The 22,566-nt window shown below is 51.3% G+C and overlaps 1 protein-coding gene across 1 annotated transcript; it reads left to right on the top strand.

The window, feature by feature from the left end:
* The first annotated feature begins 4,920 nt into the window (after positions 1–4,920).
* On the top strand, positions 4,921–16,488 carry MCM2 (minichromosome maintenance complex component 2). The gene is given in 19 exon segments (XM_086619263.1): positions 4,921–4,926; positions 5,435–5,622; positions 6,176–6,186; positions 6,189–6,350; positions 6,994–7,175; positions 7,178–7,262; positions 8,275–8,319; positions 8,322–8,493; positions 8,815–9,022; positions 9,755–9,889; positions 10,098–10,289; positions 11,412–11,505; positions 12,029–12,279; positions 12,524–12,650; positions 12,845–12,957; positions 13,093–13,335; positions 14,146–14,328; positions 15,289–15,444; positions 16,347–16,488. Coding segments are annotated over 19 exon segments (2,664 nt in total). The 3' UTR covers positions 16,458–16,488.
* Positions 16,489–22,566: the final 6,078 nt, after the last annotated feature.

Raw genomic sequence — 22,566 nt, forward strand, 5'->3', positions numbered from 1 at the left:
CCGGTCCCGACTGCACCCGAAGAACCGCCAGCGCCCCAGGCAAGGCGCGAGGCTTTTTTCCCGCAGAATTCCCGACACGCACAAACAGGGCAGCTGGGCACCGAGGCGCGGGCTGCTGAAGCCCGGCGGGTGCGCTCGGGCTCCCCTCTCCGCCGGGGGCGGCTGCCGGAGCCCGGCGGCCCCGCCGCTCGCCTCAGCGGGCCGCGGCCCCCCTACAGCCCAGCCGCGCCGTGGGGCAGGCCCCGCCGCCGCGGGGTGAGGAACCCCGGCGCCCCTCCCCGTGAGCCCCGCTCCTACCCGGCCCGCCCGGCGCTGCCTCCCCAGCGGCGGCGGCGCTCAGTCGGCGTGGGGCCCAGCCCCGCCATCGCAGGCCGCGGTCCCGCTGCTTCCCTCAGCCAGGGAGTGTCGCTGAAGAGCTCGCTCAGGGACGCGGCCGCCAGAGCCAGAGCCAGAGCAGACGGGCCGTTGCCTTTCGGTCGGGCCCAGCGGTGCTATTGAGAGAGGGTCCCTAAGAGGCGCGCCGCTTGGGCCAATCAGAGACCAAGCGGAGGAAGGTGCTGTCAAAGGGGCCAAAAGAAATAGCGCCAAGAGCCAATGGGACGGGGCGGGAGGCGGGGGACTCGCAACGGGGCGTGGCGTGTCTGCCGCGCTTTAAAGGTGCTCTGTCCCGTGCGTCCGCCGGCGCGACGGAGAGCAGATGGCGGTCTGGCCTTATCTTGGGCGGCAGCTGTCACCGCCGGGGCGCTGGGCCGCCTCCCCGAGCCTGTCCTGAAACGGATGGGACAATTCTGTAGAGGAATTACTGATTGGAAGGCAGGGGAGTTAATAACTTTCTTCCATAGACTGGATCTTACAATCAAGTCCCCGCAGGAGAGAATGACTAGCAAGCTGGAGAGCTCAGCTTTTAAGGAAAATTTAAAGCTGACAGAACTAACCTGGCATAGCTTGGGTGATGGCAGCTAAAGGGAAACATGATAAATAATTAGCAGGATTTGGAGGTGCAAATACCAGACAGAGAAAAGAAAAGCTTAGTAGAGTAAACAAGGAATAACTGGGACAAATGAGCCAAGATTTAAAAAGAAAATTAAAGGAAATAACTGGCTAAATATCAGCAGGTCACTCTTGGCAGTCTTGTCTGACTGTGACCAGAGTTTCAAGGGGGATGCTTGTTATCTGAGTCATCTCAAGGGCTGGAGGATAAGCTCTGGCGTGGTTTCCTACCTGGGGCTCTAGGCATTGCTTCTACAGGAATTCAAGGCTTTTGCTAAGCTGAAATTCGCTCTACAAGGCCCATGTCTCTTTAGAAGATCCCTATATTGATCAAGTTTCATGCCCTGCTCTAGCAAACTGCACCCAGAGTGTTCGGGCCCACCCACACATACATCTTTCTCACTTAAGTCTGCTTGATCCTCTTTTCAGGTTTAATTTTCCAGCTTTGCTGCAGCAAGCCTCATGAAGGGGACGTACTCTGAGACTGCGTTGCCGCCTCAGCCCTATTCCTCTGATTTCCACTGAAGTGAACGAGATTTTTATGCTGGTGTCATGCCTGTGCAATGACGTCTGGAGAAGCTGGTCCTTAGCTTGTCTCACTGTCATTCAGGTTAATGATATGTTGCAGTATTTTGACATGTTCTATTTATGGATCCAAGCTCAAAGGCTCACCAGGCACCAACATCTCCAAGTTATAGGAGGGACATTTCTGTTTAAAGAGAGGTGGAGTGCTGCTGCCTTGCTGCAACAGAGCCAGGAGTAAAATCCATGTCTTTCTCACTTGTAGCCTCAGGCGCTAACTAGTTGACATGTTGCCTCCCACATAACTGTCAGAAGGAGAGATTTTGCTTTCCAATCCACCTGCTCTTTCCATCTGATTCACTGTGAGGCTAGAGCCCAGCACTTGGGACACCAGATCCAAAAGGTGTTTTCTCAGGCAGAAGACTGCTGGGTGCCTCCGCAAAGACCATGACGCTTTAGATCCTGCCTTCCTCACTGCTTACGTGACACAGAGGAGGTGGGGAATGCATGCTTAGGTTCCTTGTATTACTAAGCCATGCTTTTCATCCCCAAAATGGTGCGTGCAAACATAACTCTGCTCTTCCCACTTCCAAGAACTGCCTCATCACCTTAACTGCACACGTCCTCCCACTTCATCTGAGAATCGCTGCTCTCTGTGTCATCTCCTCTGTCCAGTGCATAAAGATGTTGGGACTCGCTCCCCTTGTCCTTGCTGTGTCACTTGCTGTTGCCAGGCTGAAGCAAGGCAAGAGGTGATATTTAGCAGCCTTGGTATAACCTTGAGGGCCCCAAAGAAAGCTGGCACTTGGGGCTGTACCTGCTGCAATCTGCTGTCCTTTGGCAAGTTCACCTGGCTTGCCAGGCTTCAGTGGCAGAAGGTACAGTCATGGTTTCCAGGACAGCTGTCTTGGTTTTGACTGGAACGGGGTTAGTTTCTCTTTTTAGCAGCTAGAAGAGCTGTGTTTCGGTTTCAGTCTGGGATTCGCTATGAGAAGAATGTTGATAGAGCACTGATGTTTATAGTTGGTGCTGAGACATCAAGGACTTTTTGGCTTCCCACGTTTTGCCAGTGTGCAGGAGCACAGCAGGCTGGGCAGGGGAGAGCACAGCTGGCACAAAGGGACCACAACTCCCCTTATGATTTGAACTTCAACTTAGAATTGAGGGCCAAACTGGCCAATGAAGTATTCCATATCATGCAACATCCTGTATATGGATGAGGGTTGACTGGAAAGAAGTGCCTTCGCTCTTCTGGGGACTCTTCACGCTCAGGCTCTCAGAGCACGCTCGGTCTCTCGTTCTCTTTTCAGGCTTCTCACTCATCTGGGATTGCGGTGTTGGGATTTACCTGTTTCGGGATCGTTTGCCAGGATGGGACAGGACAGGCGTTAGTCACCGGATGGTGAGCAATTACACTCTGCATCACTTGTTTGTATATATATTATGATTATAAAACATGTACATATATTCATATATTAATATTATTTTAAAATTGTTTTTATCTCAACCCATGGGTCTCCTTCCCTTTTCCCTTTTAATTATCTTCCCCATTCCCTGGGGATGGGGAAACGTGAGCGAGCAGCTGTGTGGCATTTAGTTGCCGGCTGGGCTAAACCACAACAGCAGCATTACACCCTTGTGTCATCAACAATTCCACTCTTGTAGGACATTTTATCTCTCTAAATACTCCTTCAGCTTTTATTAGATCAGTCTACAGGACAGGATATTACTTCTCATCTGAAACTGCTTTGCTGTTCAGGTACTGAGCAAGTGCAGTGACAGATGTGCCTGTCCTGGTTTCAGAGCTGCTCTGCCAATCTACTGATTTCTAGTGCTGGGCGTAAATTTGCACCACAGGATACCACCTGGGCTGTACTCCCTGCGTCTCTCCCAGCTTTCACAGGAAATTCAGGACTCCTCCTGTGCTGTAAGCCACCAGTCGCAAATCCTAGTGGCATGTGTCGATAGAGTCAGGAGTTTTGGTGCTCAGCTGTGTTCACCCCAGCGAGCTGTCCAGGGCTCTATCTGCATCTAAGCCCCTCTCACATGCCCCAGTGCATGGTCTCTAGCGCAGCAGAAGTCTTGTCCCATGCATGATGGCCACCTGATTTTAGGGATGGTTTTATGCTGCCCAACCTCAGCTCTTCTCAGAGACTGAGCACCCCAGCTCAGGCATAGGACCGCTTGTAGCCTGCACTCAGAGAGCAGTGGAAAAAAAAAAAACATGGACATGGATCCATGGTCTTCTGGGAAGGACAGGCAGAAAAGCTGTCCATCCAGCCGTCCAGTGCCTGGAGAGACAGTGGCACCCTGTGGTGAGACCAGTTCATCACAGTGCGTCACCTGGGCCTTGTCAGAAAGCACCACCTTACGCAGGTCCAGGCCTGCCTTTAAGCCATGGTGGTCTCTAGCACCCTACAGGTGGGGGCATTTCTGCGGGGTCCCTGTGCCTGATGCACTCCGAGCACCAGCCAGCTCCCCATCATGTGCCACAGAGACGAGGATGAGCCACTCTCCTATTTGTTTCACGATGCTCCTGCTTTGCTGTATTTGTACTGGGCTGAATCCTCCAGCCAAGCTCCTGGAAGAGCCATTTCAGGTCTATGAGTGTCAGCTGCCTCTTTAGTCACTTTTGCTTCTGGTGTCTCCTGTTTCAGGGTTACTGTCCCACATCTGACTGCAGCCAAGAGTAGAAATAGCCTGATGCTGAAGAGCGGTGAGAAACCCTTCAGAGAAGGCAGATCTCCAAAATCCAAACCACCTGCCATTATGCAAGAGCCTGTGGCCTGGAACGGAAGTGTTTCACCTCCTTGCCAAACATCAGCCCATTGCTCGCTTTGTCTCTCCAAATTCCTCTTCCAGTTTCTATGGGACACGGGTTCTTCTTCATTTCCTCTCCTAAACGGCATCGCTCGTGGCGCCGAGCAGCTGCAGAGACAGAGGTGTCTTTTCCTCCTACAGCTCTGATCAGCTCCTGTGCTGTTCTTAAATACAGACTTACACCAAAAATACCCAAACGCCACAACCCCCTTCCCACCTCTTGCAGCTTTACTGCGAACCCAAATAAAGGTGATTCACGGGGGTCTCCCGTGGGTCAGCGGCAAACCTGGTCGAGCCAGACCTGATTTGAGCTGCAGAAGAGGCAGGACACAGGGATTCGCAGCGGGATCTCTCCCGTAACTCGCGTTCCCGGCAGAAGGGGAACCCTCGAGCCCAGAGGGCAATGCCCAAACGCTGCCAAAATTGCCAGGGGAGGGGGGGCAGGACGCCCCGCCCGGCGCTTCATCCGTGTTCACGCGGCGGGGCGGGGCCCACCGCGCGGCTATCCATTATTCATGAGCTTTCGCGCGCTTTTGCTGACCACGTGGGTCTGTTTTCGCGCGGAATCCGGCCGGGCAGGAAGAGGCGATGGCGGTGAGCGGCCGGGCCGGGCAGCGGAGCGGAGCGAGTCGGGGCGCGGACCCCGGTTCCTCCCCGCCGCGGGCGTTTGGCGCTGCGGTCACGGTCGCGCGGGGTCCAGAGGAGCTCTGGCGGGGGGGCGACACCGGACTGGGAGCGCGCTGGCCGGGGACAGCCGAAATGCCGTGGGGAGTTTCCCATGCGCCCTGCGCCGGAGAGGAGAGCCCTGCGCCGGGGGTGGATCGGAGCCCTTCCGCTCCCCTCCGGCGCTCTGGGCTCGGAGGAATGAGTTTCCCCCCGCTCTCCCATGCGTTTCCCTTGTCGTTTGCAGGCAGGGCTGATTGTTTTAATCTTTTCTCCGTCGGGAAGGAGAACTCATCGACGATCCGTGGCTGCCTCCTGACCGCCGCCCCCCTTGCAGAGGCTCCGGGACGCTCTGCCTCCTCTTCTCCCCCGCGGCCCCGTGCCGGGGAGGAGGGTGCCCCGGAGCCCGGCCCTCACCCTCTCCCTCCTGTCCTTGCAGGACTCCTCCGAGTCGCAGGCGGCGGCCACCAGCCCCGTGCGCAGCTCACGCCGGGGCGATGCCTTCACGTCCAGCCCCGGCCGGGACCTGCCCCCCTTCGAGGATGAGTCCGAAGGGCTTCTGGGGACCCAGGGGCTCCCCGAAGAGGAGGAAGAAGGAGAAGAGCTCATCGGGGAAGGGATGGAAAGGTAAGGAAGGTGGCGGGAGCCAGCTTCTGGGGATGGGGTTTTGCTAACAGGACGTCAGTGCAGGCAGCGACATGGGGGGGCTCTTAGCCGTGGTGGGGTCCCTCTGCTGTGCTGGTAGCTGGGGCGAGGGGGCCGAAGAGCTGCTGAACAGTGGATAAAGGTCAGAGCATGATGTCAAATATTTGAGGTCCTGGAGGAACTGAGCAAATTGCAAGCTGGCAGTAAAGTGCCATCATGATCCAGTGTGGGTAAACCAGGCTCCCCTGGCTGTGTGATGTGCATCCAGCCCAGCTCCTTACGCCTGCAGGCTCAAATTTTAGTGCTTTTTTTACTCAGCCAGGCCTGCCGGCAAGCTCGTGAACTTTACAATACAAAGGCTTGAATGCCGGCATTCATAACCGTGCTGCTGGAGCCTTTGTACTGCAGGGCTTGTTGTGAAGTGTCTTGTTGCAGAACAACTGTCCTGACACTTACCCAGCAGTATCCAGAGAAGGGCTGGAGAAAATGCTTTCTGGAGCCTGGCCTGATTCAATGTTCTGTGTGTGCGCGCTAGGGACTACCGCCCATCCCCGAGCTGGATGTCTACGAAGCAGAGGGCCTGGCTTTGGATGATGAAGATGTGGAGGAGCTGACCGCCAGCCAGCGGGAAGCTGCAGAGCGAGTAATGAGACAGCGAGACCGCGAGCTGGAGCAGGGCATGGGCCGCATGAGGAGGGGGCTGCTTTACGGTAGGTGCAGATGAGCTGTACCAAGTGGGCTGCTGATCTCCGTGTGGTTGGCTGTAAGCCAGCACTTATGGGGGAGCTGGACTCTCATCCTCAGAGTAGCAGGGAGGTCCCTGGAGCTCCACTGTATTTGGACCCTTAGTGAAATCTCTGGCTATGGGCTTGGCTGGACTCCCCAGTTCATCGTGTTTTTAATTTGGGCTTCCTACGAGCTCGTTTGGTGTGTTCTTATGGTTACATGTTGATTGCTGAAACAAAGTCAAGATCCTGGGCCTGTAGCAAGGGTTGGAGATTCTACTGAGCATATGCTATGGAGTTTGTTTGGGTTGGTGTTCCTATAGAAACTTTTGTGGGCTAGATGGGAGGGCCTTTTGCACTTAGAAGCCCATTCCTTGGCTTTCCTCCCTCAGTGCATCAATGGACATGACTGTGTGCTTTTGCATACGAATCTTATTCATCCCCATAAGTCCTTAGCTACATTGTGGAATATGTAGGAGCCAGGCTAGAACTGGATTTAGCCTGGGCCTAGGATGGTTCTGATTATGTCCCAGGCTCTGATGTCTTTGCTTCCACAAGCCTGTGCAGTCCAAAGGCTGGGAATGGAAAATCCCAAATCTTTAACCAATCTTTCCTCCCAAACCTTTAGATAGTGACGATGAAGATGGAAGATCGTCCTTCACGGAAGAGGGCGGCTGGGCAGAACGGCTGCCGAAGGCAATGGAAGAGGAAGATGAAGACATGATTGAGAGCATTGAGAATCTGGAAGACATGAAAGGGCATTCAGTGAGGGAGTGGGTTTCCATGGCAGCTCCCCGGCTTGAGATCTACCACACCGCTTCAAGAACTTCTTGAAAACCCATGTGGATGACCATGGGCATAATGTCTTCAAGGAGAGGATCAGTGACATGTGCAAAGGTAAGGTTGGGTGATTAGAGGCTCTCTCCTCTTTATGTAGGTCACTGTAGTTGCAGTCCATAGGTGGATTTTTCTGCCTGCCTTGTTTGTCCCAGACATTGAGAGTCAGCACTTTAAGAGACTCAGATGGCTGATGGAGATAAATGAATAATGGAAACACGTCTACTATCTTCTTTGATTCTGGCTAACTAATTAGAAGCCGCTGGTGTCTGCTGCTCATTAATATTCATATTGTAGAAATGCTAGCAAAAGAATATGTGGGGCAGCAGACTGTGGTCGGCAAGCTTGCGATCTGAAAGAGACAACATTGCTTTGCTGTGTGTGCCATTACTTTCTCACACTGGAAACTGGATTATCCAGTGAGAGGAACCAAATAGACCTTGTGACTTGGAAAACCATGTCAGTGTTGCAGCCTTGTTTCTGCTAGGCACTGCCAGAAAGAAGCATCGTTAAGGCTGTCATTGATAAATTTCAGAAGCAGAAAATTGTCACATCCTAGGAACAGGTCATGTAAGTGCAGCTGTTTGTGTTTCTTCTTTATATTGATGCAGAAGCTGCAGAAGCTCGAGTAGTGAATCTGTCAGTGTTATAGAGCTAGAAATAAAAGGCATTTATCTTGTCCCTTTGCAGGAACATAAGACACAGAAGGTTTTTGCCAGCCATTCAGCATAGTTGTCTCTCTCCTGTTAACTTCTGTTTCTTGGACGTCTGTGGGAGAGTTTGTGTTGGGCTGAGGCTTTGAGCCTCAGCAACACTGATCCTGGGAAGTATCTGTGCTGAACTGGAGAGGAGCAATCACAAGTTTGGTACTGATGAATTTGTCAGAGAATAAATTAAAAAGAGTTTTCCACCCATTTTCAAGTTGTTGACCCTCTAAACATTTTCAGGGAAGGTGCAAACATCTGCAAACTGCAGCCTGCAGGATACAGGCTGTCTGTTCTGGCTTATCTTCTGCAGAGTCCTTGGGGAGCAAGCATGTTGAAATACAATTCACCCCATGTTTTTTCTTAAGAGAACAGAGAGAGTCTGGTGGTGAACTACGAGGATCTGGCAGCCCAGGACATGTCCTCGCCTACTTTCTGCCTGAGGCCCCAGCAGAAATGCTGAAGATCTTTGATGAAGCAGCCAAAGAAGTGGTGTTGGCCATGTACCCCAAATATGATCGTATTGCTCAGGAGATCCACGTCCGTATCTCCCACCTCCCTCTGTTGGAAGAGCTTCGGTCGCTGAGGTAAGCAGCAGAATTACCAGCCATGGCTGTGGGGGCTCAGGAGCTGTAGGAGGCTTTGGGGTGCTCAGGAGAACTAGTCTGCAAGCTAAAGCTCTGGATAAGTCTAACAGGATGACTGGGCTTATTACAGAAAAAAAGTCAGATTAAGGGATGAACTTCTGATGTCCCCAAAGGTAAAACACAGACCCTGCAAGAAAACTCCTACTGATAACTGTTTCTTACTACGCCTTTGGGAGTTGTGCCTTGTAGCAAGAATATTTCTGTAGAGTGTTCTGCCTTCTGTGCCTTGCAGGCATCCAGCAGCACTGTGTCTTTCCTCAGGCAACTGCACTTGAATCAGTTGATCCGGACCAGCGGAGTGGTGACAAGTTGCACGGGGGTCCTGCCTCAGCTCAGCATGGTCAAATACAATTGCAGCAAGTGCAGCTTCGTCCTGGGACCCTTTTTCCAGTCCCAGAACCAGGAGGTGAAACCTGGTTCCTGTCCAGAGTGTCAGTCTCTTGGCCCCTTTGAAATCAACATGGAAGAGGTGAGAGATGTGCTTGTCTGGACGGGGCTGTCTGCTCATCTTGCCCAGGCTGTGGCACTGCCTGTTCCTCCCGGCCCTGCCTTGGCTTCCACCCTTCGAACAGGATTGGTGCCAGGAGAGGGGTCTACTACTATATCCAGGGATCTGTGAAGATAGATCTTGTCTATTTGAGCTCTTGACTTGAACCTGCCCAATTCAGCAGCCAAAAATAATTTACTGCTTCATTTTAAGTCTTCGGGCTGAATCTTTTGCTGCAGTTATCTCTGTGGTGTGCAGTTACGTATCCATATTGTAGAAGTGCAGACACAGACTGTCCAGCTCTCCTCCTTCCCAAGTTAGGTCAGTGTTTCCTGATCTGCCAGCTAAGGAAACTAGAGGACAGTAGCAAAATCATTGATGTGGAGCTTCTGACTTTCATTCTTTGCTTTGATATCTTTAACCGTGTCAAGTGGAGCATCCTCCTCCCAGGAACTGGTCCAGGATTTGGGCAGCCAAACACTGTGGTGGCTGAAACACAGTGATGAGATGTGGCAAAGTGCTTTCCTGTCCCCATAGTTGTCTATCACACCCTGGTATTAACTCTTCACAACTCCATCTTCCCATGCCCATAGTTTTCTAACCAAAGTATAGTAAATCTTCGAATGGGCCTTCTCTGGTGAGGTGCCTTTGAAAAGCATCGGCTGTGCTGATGCCCACCAGATTTGCTGGATAACTTTTATTTTATTTCTGCAGACAGTCTATCAGAACTATCAGCGCATCAAAATCCAGGAGAGCCCTGGGAAGGTCGCTGCTGGCAGGCTGCCCCGCTCCAAGGATGCCATTCTCCTCGCCGATCTGGTTGACAGCTGCAAGCCAGGGGATGAGATTGTGAGTACATTGATGAACTCAAGTATAGGGTGAGCACAGAGCATTTTTAAACTCTTGACGATGACATCATGGGAACATCTGTGGGGATGTGAGGAGGGATGTGTCCTCAGATGCATTTGGGCAGCTACTTTTGAGACTGGTATCTTAAAATGGAGAGGGGGCTGTTTTGTACTGGGCAGGCACTGACATACCATCCTCTGGATCCCAGGAGCTGACAGGGATCTACCACAACAACTATGACGGCTCCTTGAACACTGCCAACGGGTTTCCAGTGTTTGCGACGGTGATCCTGGCCAACCACATTGCCAAGAAGGACAACAAGCTGGCTATTGGAGAACTGACTGATGAAGATGTGAAAGTGATTGTGGGTCTGTCCAAGGATGAACAAATTGGGGAGAAGGTGGGTCAGCCTCAGACATCTTTTCTTTTCCTGTTGATAGCTTGCTGTCAGATCAGAAAGGGGTGAAAGGTGTCAGATGGCTAAACAGTGGTTAAAGAAACTTTTAGAAATCCCAGATCCCTCTGAATGGTGTTCTGGTCTTCTGTAGCTCTCAGACAGCTGTTGATGAGAGTGAGTTATAGGAAGGAGGTGAATAAGAAACTCCCTGTACACTTGAAGGTCACATTTTCTGTTTCTCCCCTTCCTTCCCTGAGCCTTCCCCATCACAACAGGGCTGGAAGACAAATGAGAGTTACTCAGACACTGCTTATATGGGGGGACAAAACAATGGTGAGATATCTTGAAAGCAAAGTGGGGGGCAGTGTTCTGAGGGGTCAATGCTTGCATCTCCAGTTCCTTTAAGGGGATGTCATTACTTAGCTTAAGTCGTGGTAGAGATCTTAGCTTTGCTTCTCTCTGCATGCGAAGACCTGAATCCAATACTGGAAAGAACAAAGCTCCTGGATTTGGTGCATGTTCAGCCTCACTTGGGTCAGATTTAAGCTCTGTAATAGGGGAAGTTCGCTCTGTTGCCTTGGTCATGCTGGTTTTTTATATTGACTGTGATTCCCAGTGTGTGGAACAGCTTCAGTGGAGCCAGGGCTGTTTTAATGTCAGTAGTCTGCAACATCAGGCTGCTATCAGAATAGCCTTGAGAAAATAAGCCAGTTGTTCACAACATTTGACCATGATGACAATTCGTGTGCAGTGTAGCCCATCCAACTACTATCACGTGCAGTGAGTAAGTCTCAAATCAAGGTCTCTAGCTTTGCAACAGCTGATAACAGCCACTGCGGTGTGCTTTGTGTACAACAAGAGTGTGGGGACAGTGACAGCAGCTTTCAGCACCAGACTACACTATCTGCCATGCCTCAACAGTTCCGTTTTTGTGAAGCACCTTTAGGGGACTCTGGGTGGGTTGTTGTCTTGGAAAAAGCCCCTCACCATAGACAATAGAAGACTCTTCAAAGACAGCAGTATTGTAAGGATAACTGTAGATACAGCCCCTTGCTGATTTCCATGCCAAATTCTGCCCAGACTGCAAAATGGCATTTCCTGGACAACTCCTGGTTTTCCTTTCAGATTTTTGCCAGCATTGCGCCATCGATTTACGGGCATGAAGATATCAAGAGGGGCTTGGCTTTAGCTCTCTTTGGTGGAGAGCCCAAAAACCCAGGTGGGTGTCACTTGTACTACGTGTGGCTGCTTCACTCAGCTGAAAGCAAATGGATCTGAGTTTGCGTGCGCTCTTGCAATGAGAATGGTTAGGGTTGTCTGTGTGTCTTGGTGACAGACGCGGTAACAGGCTGAGGGATGTCTGTGATGGAAGTGGCTGCTTTTATCACACTGAAAACTCTGGTGTGACAGTAGAAACACTAAGACTGAAAACAGCTCTTGCTGCAAACCTGGGAAAGGCTTTAATCCCTCCTCCTCCTCTAGGAGGTCATGTCTGATGCCCCTTCAGAGGTTTGACCTTTTGGTGTTTGATTTGTTATCATCTCCTTCTTAGAAGGATGTGGTCAGCACATGCCGTTTTACCCATGTGACTGCCTACAAAGCTGACTTTCTTTTCCCTCAACTTCCCTGTAAAGTGTTTTCCCTGCCTCAGTGCCTTCCCTTCAGCTTTGTGGTGTTAAAGGCAGGGTTGCTATCAAGCCATGCACTCAGCTGCCAACATGCCTCTCCCATTACTGTTGTAGGTGGCAAACACAAAGTCCGTGGTGACATCAATGTGCTGCTGTGCGGAGACCCCGGTACTGCAAAATCACAGTTTCTTAAATACATAGAGAAGGCGTCTAGCAGAGCAATCTTCACCACTGGCCAGGGTGCTTCTGCTGTGGGCCTCACAGCCTACGTCCAGAGGCACCCAGTCAGCAAGGAGTGGACTTTGGAGGCAGGAGCCCTTGTACTGGCTGACAGAGGTGTCTGCCTGATCGATGAATTTGACAAGGTGAGGCCCAGCTTCATCTCTGTGGGAAGGATTAGCTGTGGAGGGACTGGCTGTAACCTCTGTGATGAGGAGACACTGTAACTCATGATGCCATCTCCCAGCTGACCAAGATTTCTGTGGTTTGGTTAGGTCCTTCCTGGTCCGTAGTGCAGTTTCAGAGCATCAGGAGCTGATTCCCCTTGGTGTGTTGGGCGATGGGTATAGACACAGATTCAGTTTTTGAGTCATTCTTACTTTCTCATAGATGAATGATCAAGATAGGACTAGCATCCATGAAGCCATGGAGCAGCAAAGCATTTCCATCTCCAAGGCAGGCATTGTCACATCCCTGCAAGCCCGCTGCACCATTATTGCTGCTGCTAATCCCATAGGTAAGTGCTGAGAGACCACAGGACCATATCAGGCCTCCAGCATCAGTCCTGCTGTTAGGAGAAGTGTGGCACAGCCTCCCCTCCCTCTGCCTGGTTTCTTCAGATGAAGCGAGCAGTAAAGTCTTTCTGTACTTGCTTCAAAGCTTCAGCCCTGGAGCCTGTGTTTGACTCTGAGGTTTGTCTCCATGATCTAGGTGGGCGATACGATCCATCGTTAACGTTCTCAGAGAACGTAGACCTGACAGAGCCCATCATCTCTCGATTTGATATCCTGTGTGTGGTGAGAGACACAGTGGACCCTGTGCAGGTACAGTCTGTGCTATGAATCTGAGCTTGTGCTTGGCTTGTGATGCTGCTGTTGGGATGCTCAGCTGCAGTTGCCCACTGAGTTTGCTATCCAGGGAGAGTCTTCAGTGTCTGTTACTCCACTGCTCTCTTGCAGGATGAAATGCTTGCCCGGTTTGTTGTTGGCAGCCATGTCAAGCACCACCCAGGTAACAAGGAGGCAGTGAATGGGGACGCCAATGAGGTCGTTCTTCCCAGCACATACGGGGTTGAACCCATTCCCCAGGAGATCCTGAGGAAATATATCATCTATGCCAAAGAGAAGGTCCACCCCAAACTCAACCAGATGGACCAGGACAAGGTGGCCCGGATGTACAGTGACCTCAGGAAAGAGTCTATGGTGAGAATACTGAGGAAAGGGAGGAAGAAGTATGTATCTAGACCGCAAATCAGCCGGAGACTGCTCCAGCATATGTTGACACATTCTTGCCGTTCCCATCACAAAAGTCTGAGCCACTGTTTTGTGAGAGACAGGCAGATCCTGCAGTGTCTGCTGAACAGATGATTCTTCATCTAAATGCAGAGTCTTGCCTGTTGGTGATCTGTGGACTGATGGGCTGGACATGTGTACTAGTGCCTGGCACAGCAAAGTCCTCTTATTGTCACCCAGTCTGACAGGCCCACAGGAAATACTTGCATTTGCTCAGACCCATACACTCCTGGGTCTGGGTCATATGCTACAGGGAGCCATTCTGTGTAGAAATGCCCTTCTCTTTTTTCCATGGGATCTCTCAGGCTTGTTTCATCTTCTCTGAGTGGAAGAGGAATTTGTTGAGGTCAGAGAGAGATTTTTTTTGAGCTTGGGAAAAGTATGTCTCTTCTTTTTAATTGGCTGTTTCTTTAACTCCTCCTAAAAGTTGCTGGAGGTAACTGGGGACAGCTGTTCCTGGAAAGGCACTGAGCAATGGCAAGAGGGACCCCACATAGCATCCCCTCACACCCTGGTGAATTAAAACGTTGAACAGGGGAGGCTGTACCACTCCCTGCAGAATGTGCCAGCAGGTGGCACAGCCTCCTTAGCCTGAGACAGCTCTCAGAGGTCCAGGGGCAGCTCACTACAGTGTGAAGTAGGTCTGGGCCAGAAGCTGCCTGTCTTGCCTCATGTCCTTTGTTCTTCACTAAGGAGTTGCTTCCTCCTCTCTCCCATTAGGCAACTGGCAGCATCCCCATCACCGTGCGTCACATTGAGTCCATGATCCGGATGGCTGAGGCTCACGCCCGCATGCATCTCCGGGACTACGTGGTGGAAGATGATGTCAACATGGCCATCCGGGTGATGCTGGAGAGCTTCATCGACACGCAGAAGTTCAGCGTCATGAGGAGCATGCGCAAGGTGGGCACCGACAGAGCCAAAGGCTGGAGCTGCACCCCAGACCCTGTGGGTTTGACCGCAGCCTCCTTGCACTGCCCAGGCTGTGGGAAGAGACTCCTCCATGCTCTGCAGGGGTCTGTCCTGCAGGGTCAGGTGCTGAGCCTGTGTAAATGGAGTATTGTGAGGCTGAAGGCACCGCTACATGACTGCCCTTCGTTAGTCTGTTGTGGGGCAATGTTTTTGTTGGGGCTGAAAAGGAAGCGCGCCCCGAGCCTCTGTATCTGCCGTGCTCGTCTTCTTTTTTGACGCCTTCCCTGCCATTTTGGCACAGGACTCCCACTGCTGCTGCCAGGTGATCGAGCCCGAGCAGGCAGGCGGTTTCTTCACATCTTTTCTAGGGCTTCTCAGGGGACAGTTAACCACAGGGCAGCACTCGCTGTGGTTTAATGCGCAGTCTGCCCGTTTCTCTGAGCGACAGGGGCTGGCTCCCAACAGCTCTTGGCTGGCCACAGCCTGGCATTTATCCACTCGGAGTGTCTGCCCTCAGTCTGGACGACTCGTGGCCTCTCTCTTTGGCTGCAAACAGCCAGCCAAGTGTGAGCGTCTGCTGGGGAGGCACAGGGCAGGCTGGGTTAAGGGAAGCTGCTCTACGCCTTCCCCAGGGCCAGCCCTCCAACAGCCAGTTCCCCCACGAGCAGCACAGTTCCATGGCAGAGCCCTGCCAGCCCCCAAGAGGCTCCAGGGCCCCTCCAGAGATTTCTGCTGAAGATAAGAGCAGCCAGAGGAGTGTCGAGGCTGTCACGGGGCTGTGTTTTGACTGCATGTGCAGGTGGCAGCTTGTCAAGGCCAAAGTCCCTTAAGAGACACTAAGGGCGCAGGTGACAGTGGTGTCGTTTGTGGGAGGAGGGTGTTGGGCATGGGAGACCTGCAGTGAGTCACTCAGTTCCTGACCCTCTTGGTTCATCTCATCCTCCCCTGCAGACATTCTCCCGTTACCTTTCATTCAAGCGAGACAACAACGAGCTACTGCTCTTCATCCTGAAGCAGCTGGTTGCAGAGCAGGTGATGTACCAGAGAAACCGCTATGGGGCCCAGCAAGACACTATAGAAGTCCCAGAGAAGGATCTGGTGGATAAGGTATGGGCTTAAAACAAGCCTTCTCTGGGGTTGGTTCCTGCTTGTTCTGTGCAGCCTCAGAACAAGAGATGTTCTCAGACTTGTACCTTCCCTTCCTGAGTTATGGTACCAGAAAAAAACTGGTGTTAATTTAACCCAGAATCAGGGCTGTCTCATCTGTCTCTGCTCCTCTCTTCTCTGGGAGTCTCAAAATTCTTCCCCCTCAGTTCTTGTGGGCTCCCGTAAAGCTTTGGGGTTGGAGTGGTAAATCCTGCAGTACAGCTGGTGCTTTGCAGGTGAATGAGAACATGAGTTTCCTGGCACTTGTGTTTGAAGAAGGAAAGAGCAGAAAAATCTGTTTGTATGAACTTTACCAATCCCTCCTGAGGCTCACCTTCCTCCTCTTTAATTGCGTCCTCATCCTGGTCAGGGGCTGTGCTCCTGACTCTGCCTTTCTGCGCAATGTATTGACCTCGCTTGGCACTAAAGCAGTATTTGATTCCTGGGTTGCTGCTTTTCTGCTTCTTGCATCAAATGTGCAGAGTAACTACTGCCGGAGCCACCAGCTTGGTGCTGCCGGTGTGACCACCTCCAGTCAGAGATCTCGTGCAAAACTGTCCCCCACTGGGAAAGGTATTAGGGGCTTTTGGATAGTGGTTATCTTCTAGCTCTAGTGGAAGTAAAAGGACAAGCTGAGAGCAGGCAGATGCTGAGCCAGCATCCTCTTTTTGCTCAGCTCAGCTCAGCAATGCTCCTTTCCTCCTGACCTGCAGTCTCCCCTGCTACTGCAGTTCTGGTTCCTGCTGAGCAGAGCAGAGATTGCCGACTGTCAAATTTTATGCGTCCTCTGCTATGGCAAATGACATGGTTCTTATTTTTTTTGAATAAACATTTACCTCTCCCCTCCCTCCTCCTCCTCCCAGGCTCGGCAGATCAACATCCACAACCTCTCTGCCTTCTACGACAGCGAAGTGTTCAAGATGAACAGGTTCAGCCGGGATGTGAAGCGGAAGCTGATTGTCCAGCAGTTCTGAGGCTGGCAGCGGAGTTTGCCACATGCTCCTGTGAGATGAGACCTCCATTTTGCAGCCGTCTCAGGAGCACTACAGAGATGATGATCCAGAGGGACTAAGCTGCACGTTCTCTTGCTTGCTTTGTGCCTTACGGATTAAGGGAGTGCTGAACTGCCGAAGACCTTGTAAATAGCACAGAGTTAAGTAGTTAAATGCCCAGTCAAGTCTGTTTAGCAGCTTCGTTCACTGTTTTGCCTTGTAGCTAAGTACAACAGGGAGAGAATCGCTGGCCATGTAGATGGCATGTTTGCTGTTTGTCACTAGTTGTTACGGGCTCATCTGCAGGAGGGACCGAGTAGGAGCATTCGAAAAGCATTTGTCTGCCTAATCCACGCCCCTTGGATTGCAAGCACCCTCAGGGATTCTCTTTTCCCATCTCTGGCGACTGTGCAGCCTGCTGGGTGATAATTGAGACTGCTTTCAACTCTCTGTGAACCAGCCAGCCTCTCGGCTCCAGACCTTTGTGCCTGACACTTGACATTTCCCCAAGTGCCTGTATGGGTTGACTTTGTGCTTAGTTTCTGCAAGGGTCGGGAGACGGGGGCAGAGGAAGATGAGAACTGAAATAAAACAGTTATTTTTAATATTAGTGGTGATCTGTATGGGCAGTGAAAGCTCCTTCAGTATGTGCTGGAGAGTATCCAGAAGCCTTAAGGAGGCAGCTTCCCCTGCCTTACTGGGTGTTATCTCTGTGCAGCTGTCAGCAGGTGGGAATTTATGGCTGGATCAGAGTGCTGGCACTTAAACTGAACACCGTCTCTTCCCTGTTTGTTGAGGGTGAAGTACCCATGATGCTGGTTTTGGGAGTAGCAATGGAAGAGCCCTGAGCTGGAGGTGTTCAGGGAGGACAGGATGGGCTCAATGTTCACAAGCAATTTTCTTACTGTGTGCATTTTGAATACATTTGTTTTTCAATACTTGTGTTCCTCCTCTTTTGGGAACTCCTGCAGCCACGTGGGGAAGGAAGAGCATAAGTGAGCACCCTGGATGCTGGACCAGCTTCTCAGCAGTTTGAGGGGTCGGGCTTGGGTACAGACACATCCCGTGTTTGCTCTTCAAGTTAGTAGGAACTGCCAGTGCTTGTCTCAGCTATTGCATATCTTCACCATGAGTAGATACCAGGACATGGCTGTCCACAGGACAGTGTCATGACCGCTGCCTTTCTCACCAAGGGTGCGCCTGCAGTGGCTCCTTCTCTGTCTTGCCTGCATATTGGAGCACTGATCCCTCTGTGAGACTCTCTCCTGTAAACGTTTGTATCCCTGTCCATACAAACGTTTGTATCCCTGTCCAAACACTGTCCCATCATAGTACATATCTTCCACCTCTCTTTCCCACTCTTTGGTTAGACAGCCTTCATCTCCTGTGTTGGCCACCACTTGGATTCCATTCTGGGAGAAGCAGTAAACCCTCTCCAAGACACAGCTGAGGTCTGTAGTGAACGTGCTTTGTCTGGCGAGACTCACAGGACTGTAAGGCAGCTCCAGCCTCCTCCTGCCTGTGCTTGAGAGAATTTGTAAGCTGGCTGCTGCAATTCTGTGCTGGCCAAGCAGACATGTCCCTGGCTTTCGACACCGTGGCGTTTGTCATGGTGATGTGTGTGTGTGTGTGTCCTCCCAGCCGGGTTGTTACTCAGGAGGTAGCAGTGCCTGAACCCCGCTGGGGGCTTAGCACATGACTCTCAGCCTGAAACTGGCTCCGCGTGTTGTCTTTTTTGTGTGCCAGCTCCCTCCTGTGTATTTGTTTAAATGTTTTGACTGTTTTTTTTTTTCCCTTCCTGCTGGGTCTCTGTCTTTCTGCAGGCAGCCCATAGAGACGCTTTCCTGGCCTGCCTTCCCTGCCTGAGCTAGCCCTTTGCCCCCTGAATGTGTGCCTGGGTCAAGTGCGCACTGGGAATAGCAGAGCTGCCATATGCCTGGAACCGCATGGTGAGGTTGGGCACAGAGCTGTTAGCGCCTCACCTCCTAATGCCAGAGGCCATCCCTGGGGAGAGAAACTGCCAGGACTTGCAAGCTGTCCCCAGCTGTTTGGGAGCCCACATACCTTGCCAGGGAAAGTGCTGGCCACTTGGTAGCAAAACCAGCAGTAATGAGGGATGAAACAAGCTTGTCAAGCAAACTCAACTTGTGTGTCGTGGTGATGAACGTTGGGTGTAGGAGGAGATAGAGGCTTTGTGTTACACTGGAGAAATATGAAACGCTACCGAAACGCTTGCAACCTTGTGAAGCCTCTGCTGTGCCTGTAGTGACACACACAGAGTTAAATATGAGGCCAAACATGTCACTGCAAACCATGACAGAATACACAGGAAGGGAGTGAGGCTCCTGATTTTCCCAGCTCCTTGCCCTGCTGCCGGACAGGACTGTTGACAGTCACCCTTCAGTTTTGTCCTACAACTCACTCCTGCCTCCCATGCTCTGGTCCCACCTCACTTGGCACACAATGTGAGCAGTGCCAATGGAGAGATGCCGTTGTTGGAGTCACTCATTTGTCACTCTGTCTCCTCCTGAATCCTCACTACAAAGGCAGTTAGTTATGCCTTCCCACCTTGTTGTGTTGCCAGCACCCAGCAGAGCAATGAATACTTGCAGCTGCGCCCGTGCTAATGTTGGCATCAGCTGCTCAGTGGAGTGTTAATGCCAGTCTGAAGGCATGTTTCTCCTCTCAGGGCCAGTGAGCTTTTCAGGTTCCCTGGAGCAAGCTTTGGCTGTTGACAGCATCAGGTGTCTGGTCTGGATAGGGGTACACACAGGGGTGAAAACAGATGCTGCTTTGAACAGGGACTGCCTTGCCAGGGGGCATGTTCCAGCTGAACATAGCAGGGATTTTACTGCAGGGCTCTGGACATCAGCGAGCCAAGCCACGCTCTCATGAAACGAGGAGTTGCTCCCCTGACAACCCTGAGCTTAGCCAAGCTTGAGCACTTGGCTTCTCACTGCTGTGATTCGAACATTGCATGGCACCTCTGACAATCTGGGGCAAAAGCAGGAATCTTGGGGAGGTGAGGTTTGTCCACAACAGACTCTGTCTGGTTGCAGATAGAAGATGATGAGGGTGCTCCTTGAAAAGCAGACAGGACCTTGTGAAGCCAGGCAGTGTCCCTTCTAGTGGTCATTTTCCCCTCGGGATTGTGGTTGTTGGCAAATGCTGGGTTGAGATTGGCTGGAAAGAGCATCTTGATTTGAAAAGGGCGTGATGGGCCAGATTCTGATCCAGTTTAATTTGAACATGCTGTGTGCACACTCCTGAGAGAACAGCATGGCTCTCTGCATCTCATAAAAAGCTGTTTGACCTTAGCCCAGCATGGAGCATATATATACGTACACATATACAAACAACGCATGCATACCTGCTCAGAGTACATGAGCAGGTGCCTGCAGATAACCAGCCAACAAGTGAGGGAATGTGATCTGGGGAAAAGTGGGAGACAAGCCCCCTCCCCTTCCTGCAAGCTCCTTCGTACCTACTGACAGAGTTTAGAGTCTTGATAGCATCTGCCTTTAACTGTGATCATAAACCCACACACTACATCTGCAAGTCCTGGGTCATATCCAGTGTGCTAGTGGCTGTTTCTGCATCTGTCAAATGTTTGCATCTGTCAAATGGCAGCTGCCCCTTAAGTAGGAGAAGTTCTAGCTCCAGTAATACTTTTTTTTTTTTTTTCCTCAAAATAGTGACAAAGCCACTGGGAAAAAATAGCATATGCAGTATTTCTGGACCGTCAGTGTTTCACTTTCTCCCATGCCAGACCTTGGCTGGAACCTGCTCTGTCCATCTCCTGTGTGTTTACTAAAGAGCTGTCTGGAAACTGGTTGACAAGATCTTTCCCAGTGTAACTGTGCTCAAGATGTAGCAGTTGTGTTGGCTAGTGTCACCTTCCTGTCCTAGAGGAGGCCAACCAGCTGCAGCTCAACCAGGAGGGCCATTTCAGGTGCATAAGGCTCCATCCTTGTTGACCTTGACTGACCTGAATACCTGGATTCCAGCATGTGATCGCTGAGCTGTGAAGACAGTACGGGAATATGGTTACAGAAGATGTGAATCTACAGATACAGGTGAGTCACTGCAGACAGCTACCCCAAATGCCATGCTGCAGGGAAGATGCACTCTGAACTTCTTAGTATTTTTCCATCTCCTAAAATACTTTTCCACTTAACAAGGCAGAGCCAAAATTGGATCAGGCTTCTGCCGTATTTTGCATCTATTATGCAGTTCTTGCTGCCATGACTGATTTAATATCTCCATTATCATGGAGCACTGGTCTGCCAACAAATCCAGCATGCTCCTCAGCCACAACCAAATATCTGTGAGGACCCTCCAGGGGCTGCTGAGTGCTGCATCTTTAGAACAAAAGCTCGTTGGAAGGAGGTTGTGCTCCCTGCTGCTCATCTTGCAAGTCACTTCCCTCTAAAGGTGAGGTGAAGCTGTGGGGGGAACCCAAGGGAGGTGCCAAGTTTCTTCTCTGGGTTTTCTAGTGCTCAAGGAGATCTGAAAGTAACTGTCCAGTGGAAAAGATGCCGAGGAGCTTCAGTCCCACCAAACCGCATGGAAACACATATGTAGGAATGCCAATAGTCCGCATGAGCCCTTGCATGGCTTTTCTTAGAGGCAACAGACAGCAGCCTTCTTCAGCTATAGGTTGCTCCCTCTGCTCTGAAGACTGTCACATTCCAGCTCTAGCCAGCTATTAAAGTACCAAGAGCTCCTCTGAAGGTAACATTAGGCTTTTCAGTTTAGCAATGAAAGGTATAAACCCTTTCTAAGGATCTTCCTAGTGAAGATACTTTGCTCATTAAGAGGTAGAAACTCCCCCTGGCTTTTCAAGTCACTGTGCAAGGAGAGAGGCTGACGTTGTCAGGGCCCTGAGAGTACTAATAGGTCTTAATTGCCCTAACTGGGCTCACCTGAGGCCTCCACCCACACCCATGGCCCAAACACTCTATTTAAGCTCGACCTGGGACCCTCATTGCCTGCCTGAGCTGTGAGGTGCAAGTGCTGGTTTTTGGCTCACTGTGCCTCGTCACAGTCCCTCTTGCTTTGGGCTGTGGACTGCCTTCCTGACCTTGACCCTCTTCTCCTGCTATGGAGCTGCCAAGTAGTCGCTGGATGGTGTCTGACCATGGTTGCCATCAGCAGACCTTGACTCTGAACTACAGACTGACTTCCTAGTTTGGTATTGGACTAGCTTCATTTCCATGAGCTTCTCTGAGGATCTGGACTTCTGGTTGAATCTGGCTGCCATCCTTCAGCCGCTCTGCTCATCTGCCTTGGGTACTGGGAGGGCCCTGTCCTGCTGGCTGTTATTGTGCTCCTCAAACTTTGCATAGCAAGGGCTTGGCAGTCACTTCTTTGGACTTGGGTCATATCTCTAAAACAGGTAGAGCTAAGATCAAACTTCTCTTGCACCTTGTCACTAACCTCCTGGCTCTACTGGGCTTTAGACTGCTTATCCTTCTGCCCCTGCAAAAAGCTTCAGAAGATCTGAGGTTTGCCTGCCCTTGTAACATCTACATTCTGCAGATTTTCCATCCCTTCCAGAAGAACACTTGCTCTCTGCTTAGGATCTGAGTTGATGAGCTCAACAAAGATAAGGTGATTCTCCAAGATGTGCTGTGTGCGGTACAGAAGCCCAGCTTAAATGACGTGAATCTGCCAAGAGATGTAGTCCTTTCTCCTTCCTTGCTGGGAGCTCAGTAGTCACCCCTCATGCAAGTGGTGGGCTGTGACCACCCCTCTGCTAGCTCCAACAGAGCAATGTGATGGGTTGCTACTCCTCTTGAATGAGGAGCCCTGTCCTCTGGGCTTTGAGGAAACTTGCAGGGGCTTCCTTGCTGCAGAGCTGTCTGCTTCCTTGCTGCAGGTGGCTCTGGTAAAGGTTATTCTGGCCCCTTAATCAAACTCAATATAGCTTTGTTTTCCTCTGCCCTCTAGGAATCCGCTGAGGTTTGCTGTCAGAGGCTGCTGCAGGAGGATGACATGGCTATTAATGCAGCAATCAACTCCACTCTAGTGAGGAGGGAAATGTAAAGCCTCAGGGAAGGGAGACAGCAGGGGCACGTGAAAACTGGAA

Source organism: Tauraco erythrolophus, chromosome 12 (assembly GCF_009769465.1).
Source record: "Tauraco erythrolophus isolate bTauEry1 chromosome 12, bTauEry1.pri, whole genome shotgun sequence".
Lineage (NCBI taxonomy): Eukaryota > Metazoa > Chordata > Aves > Musophagiformes > Musophagidae > Tauraco > Tauraco erythrolophus.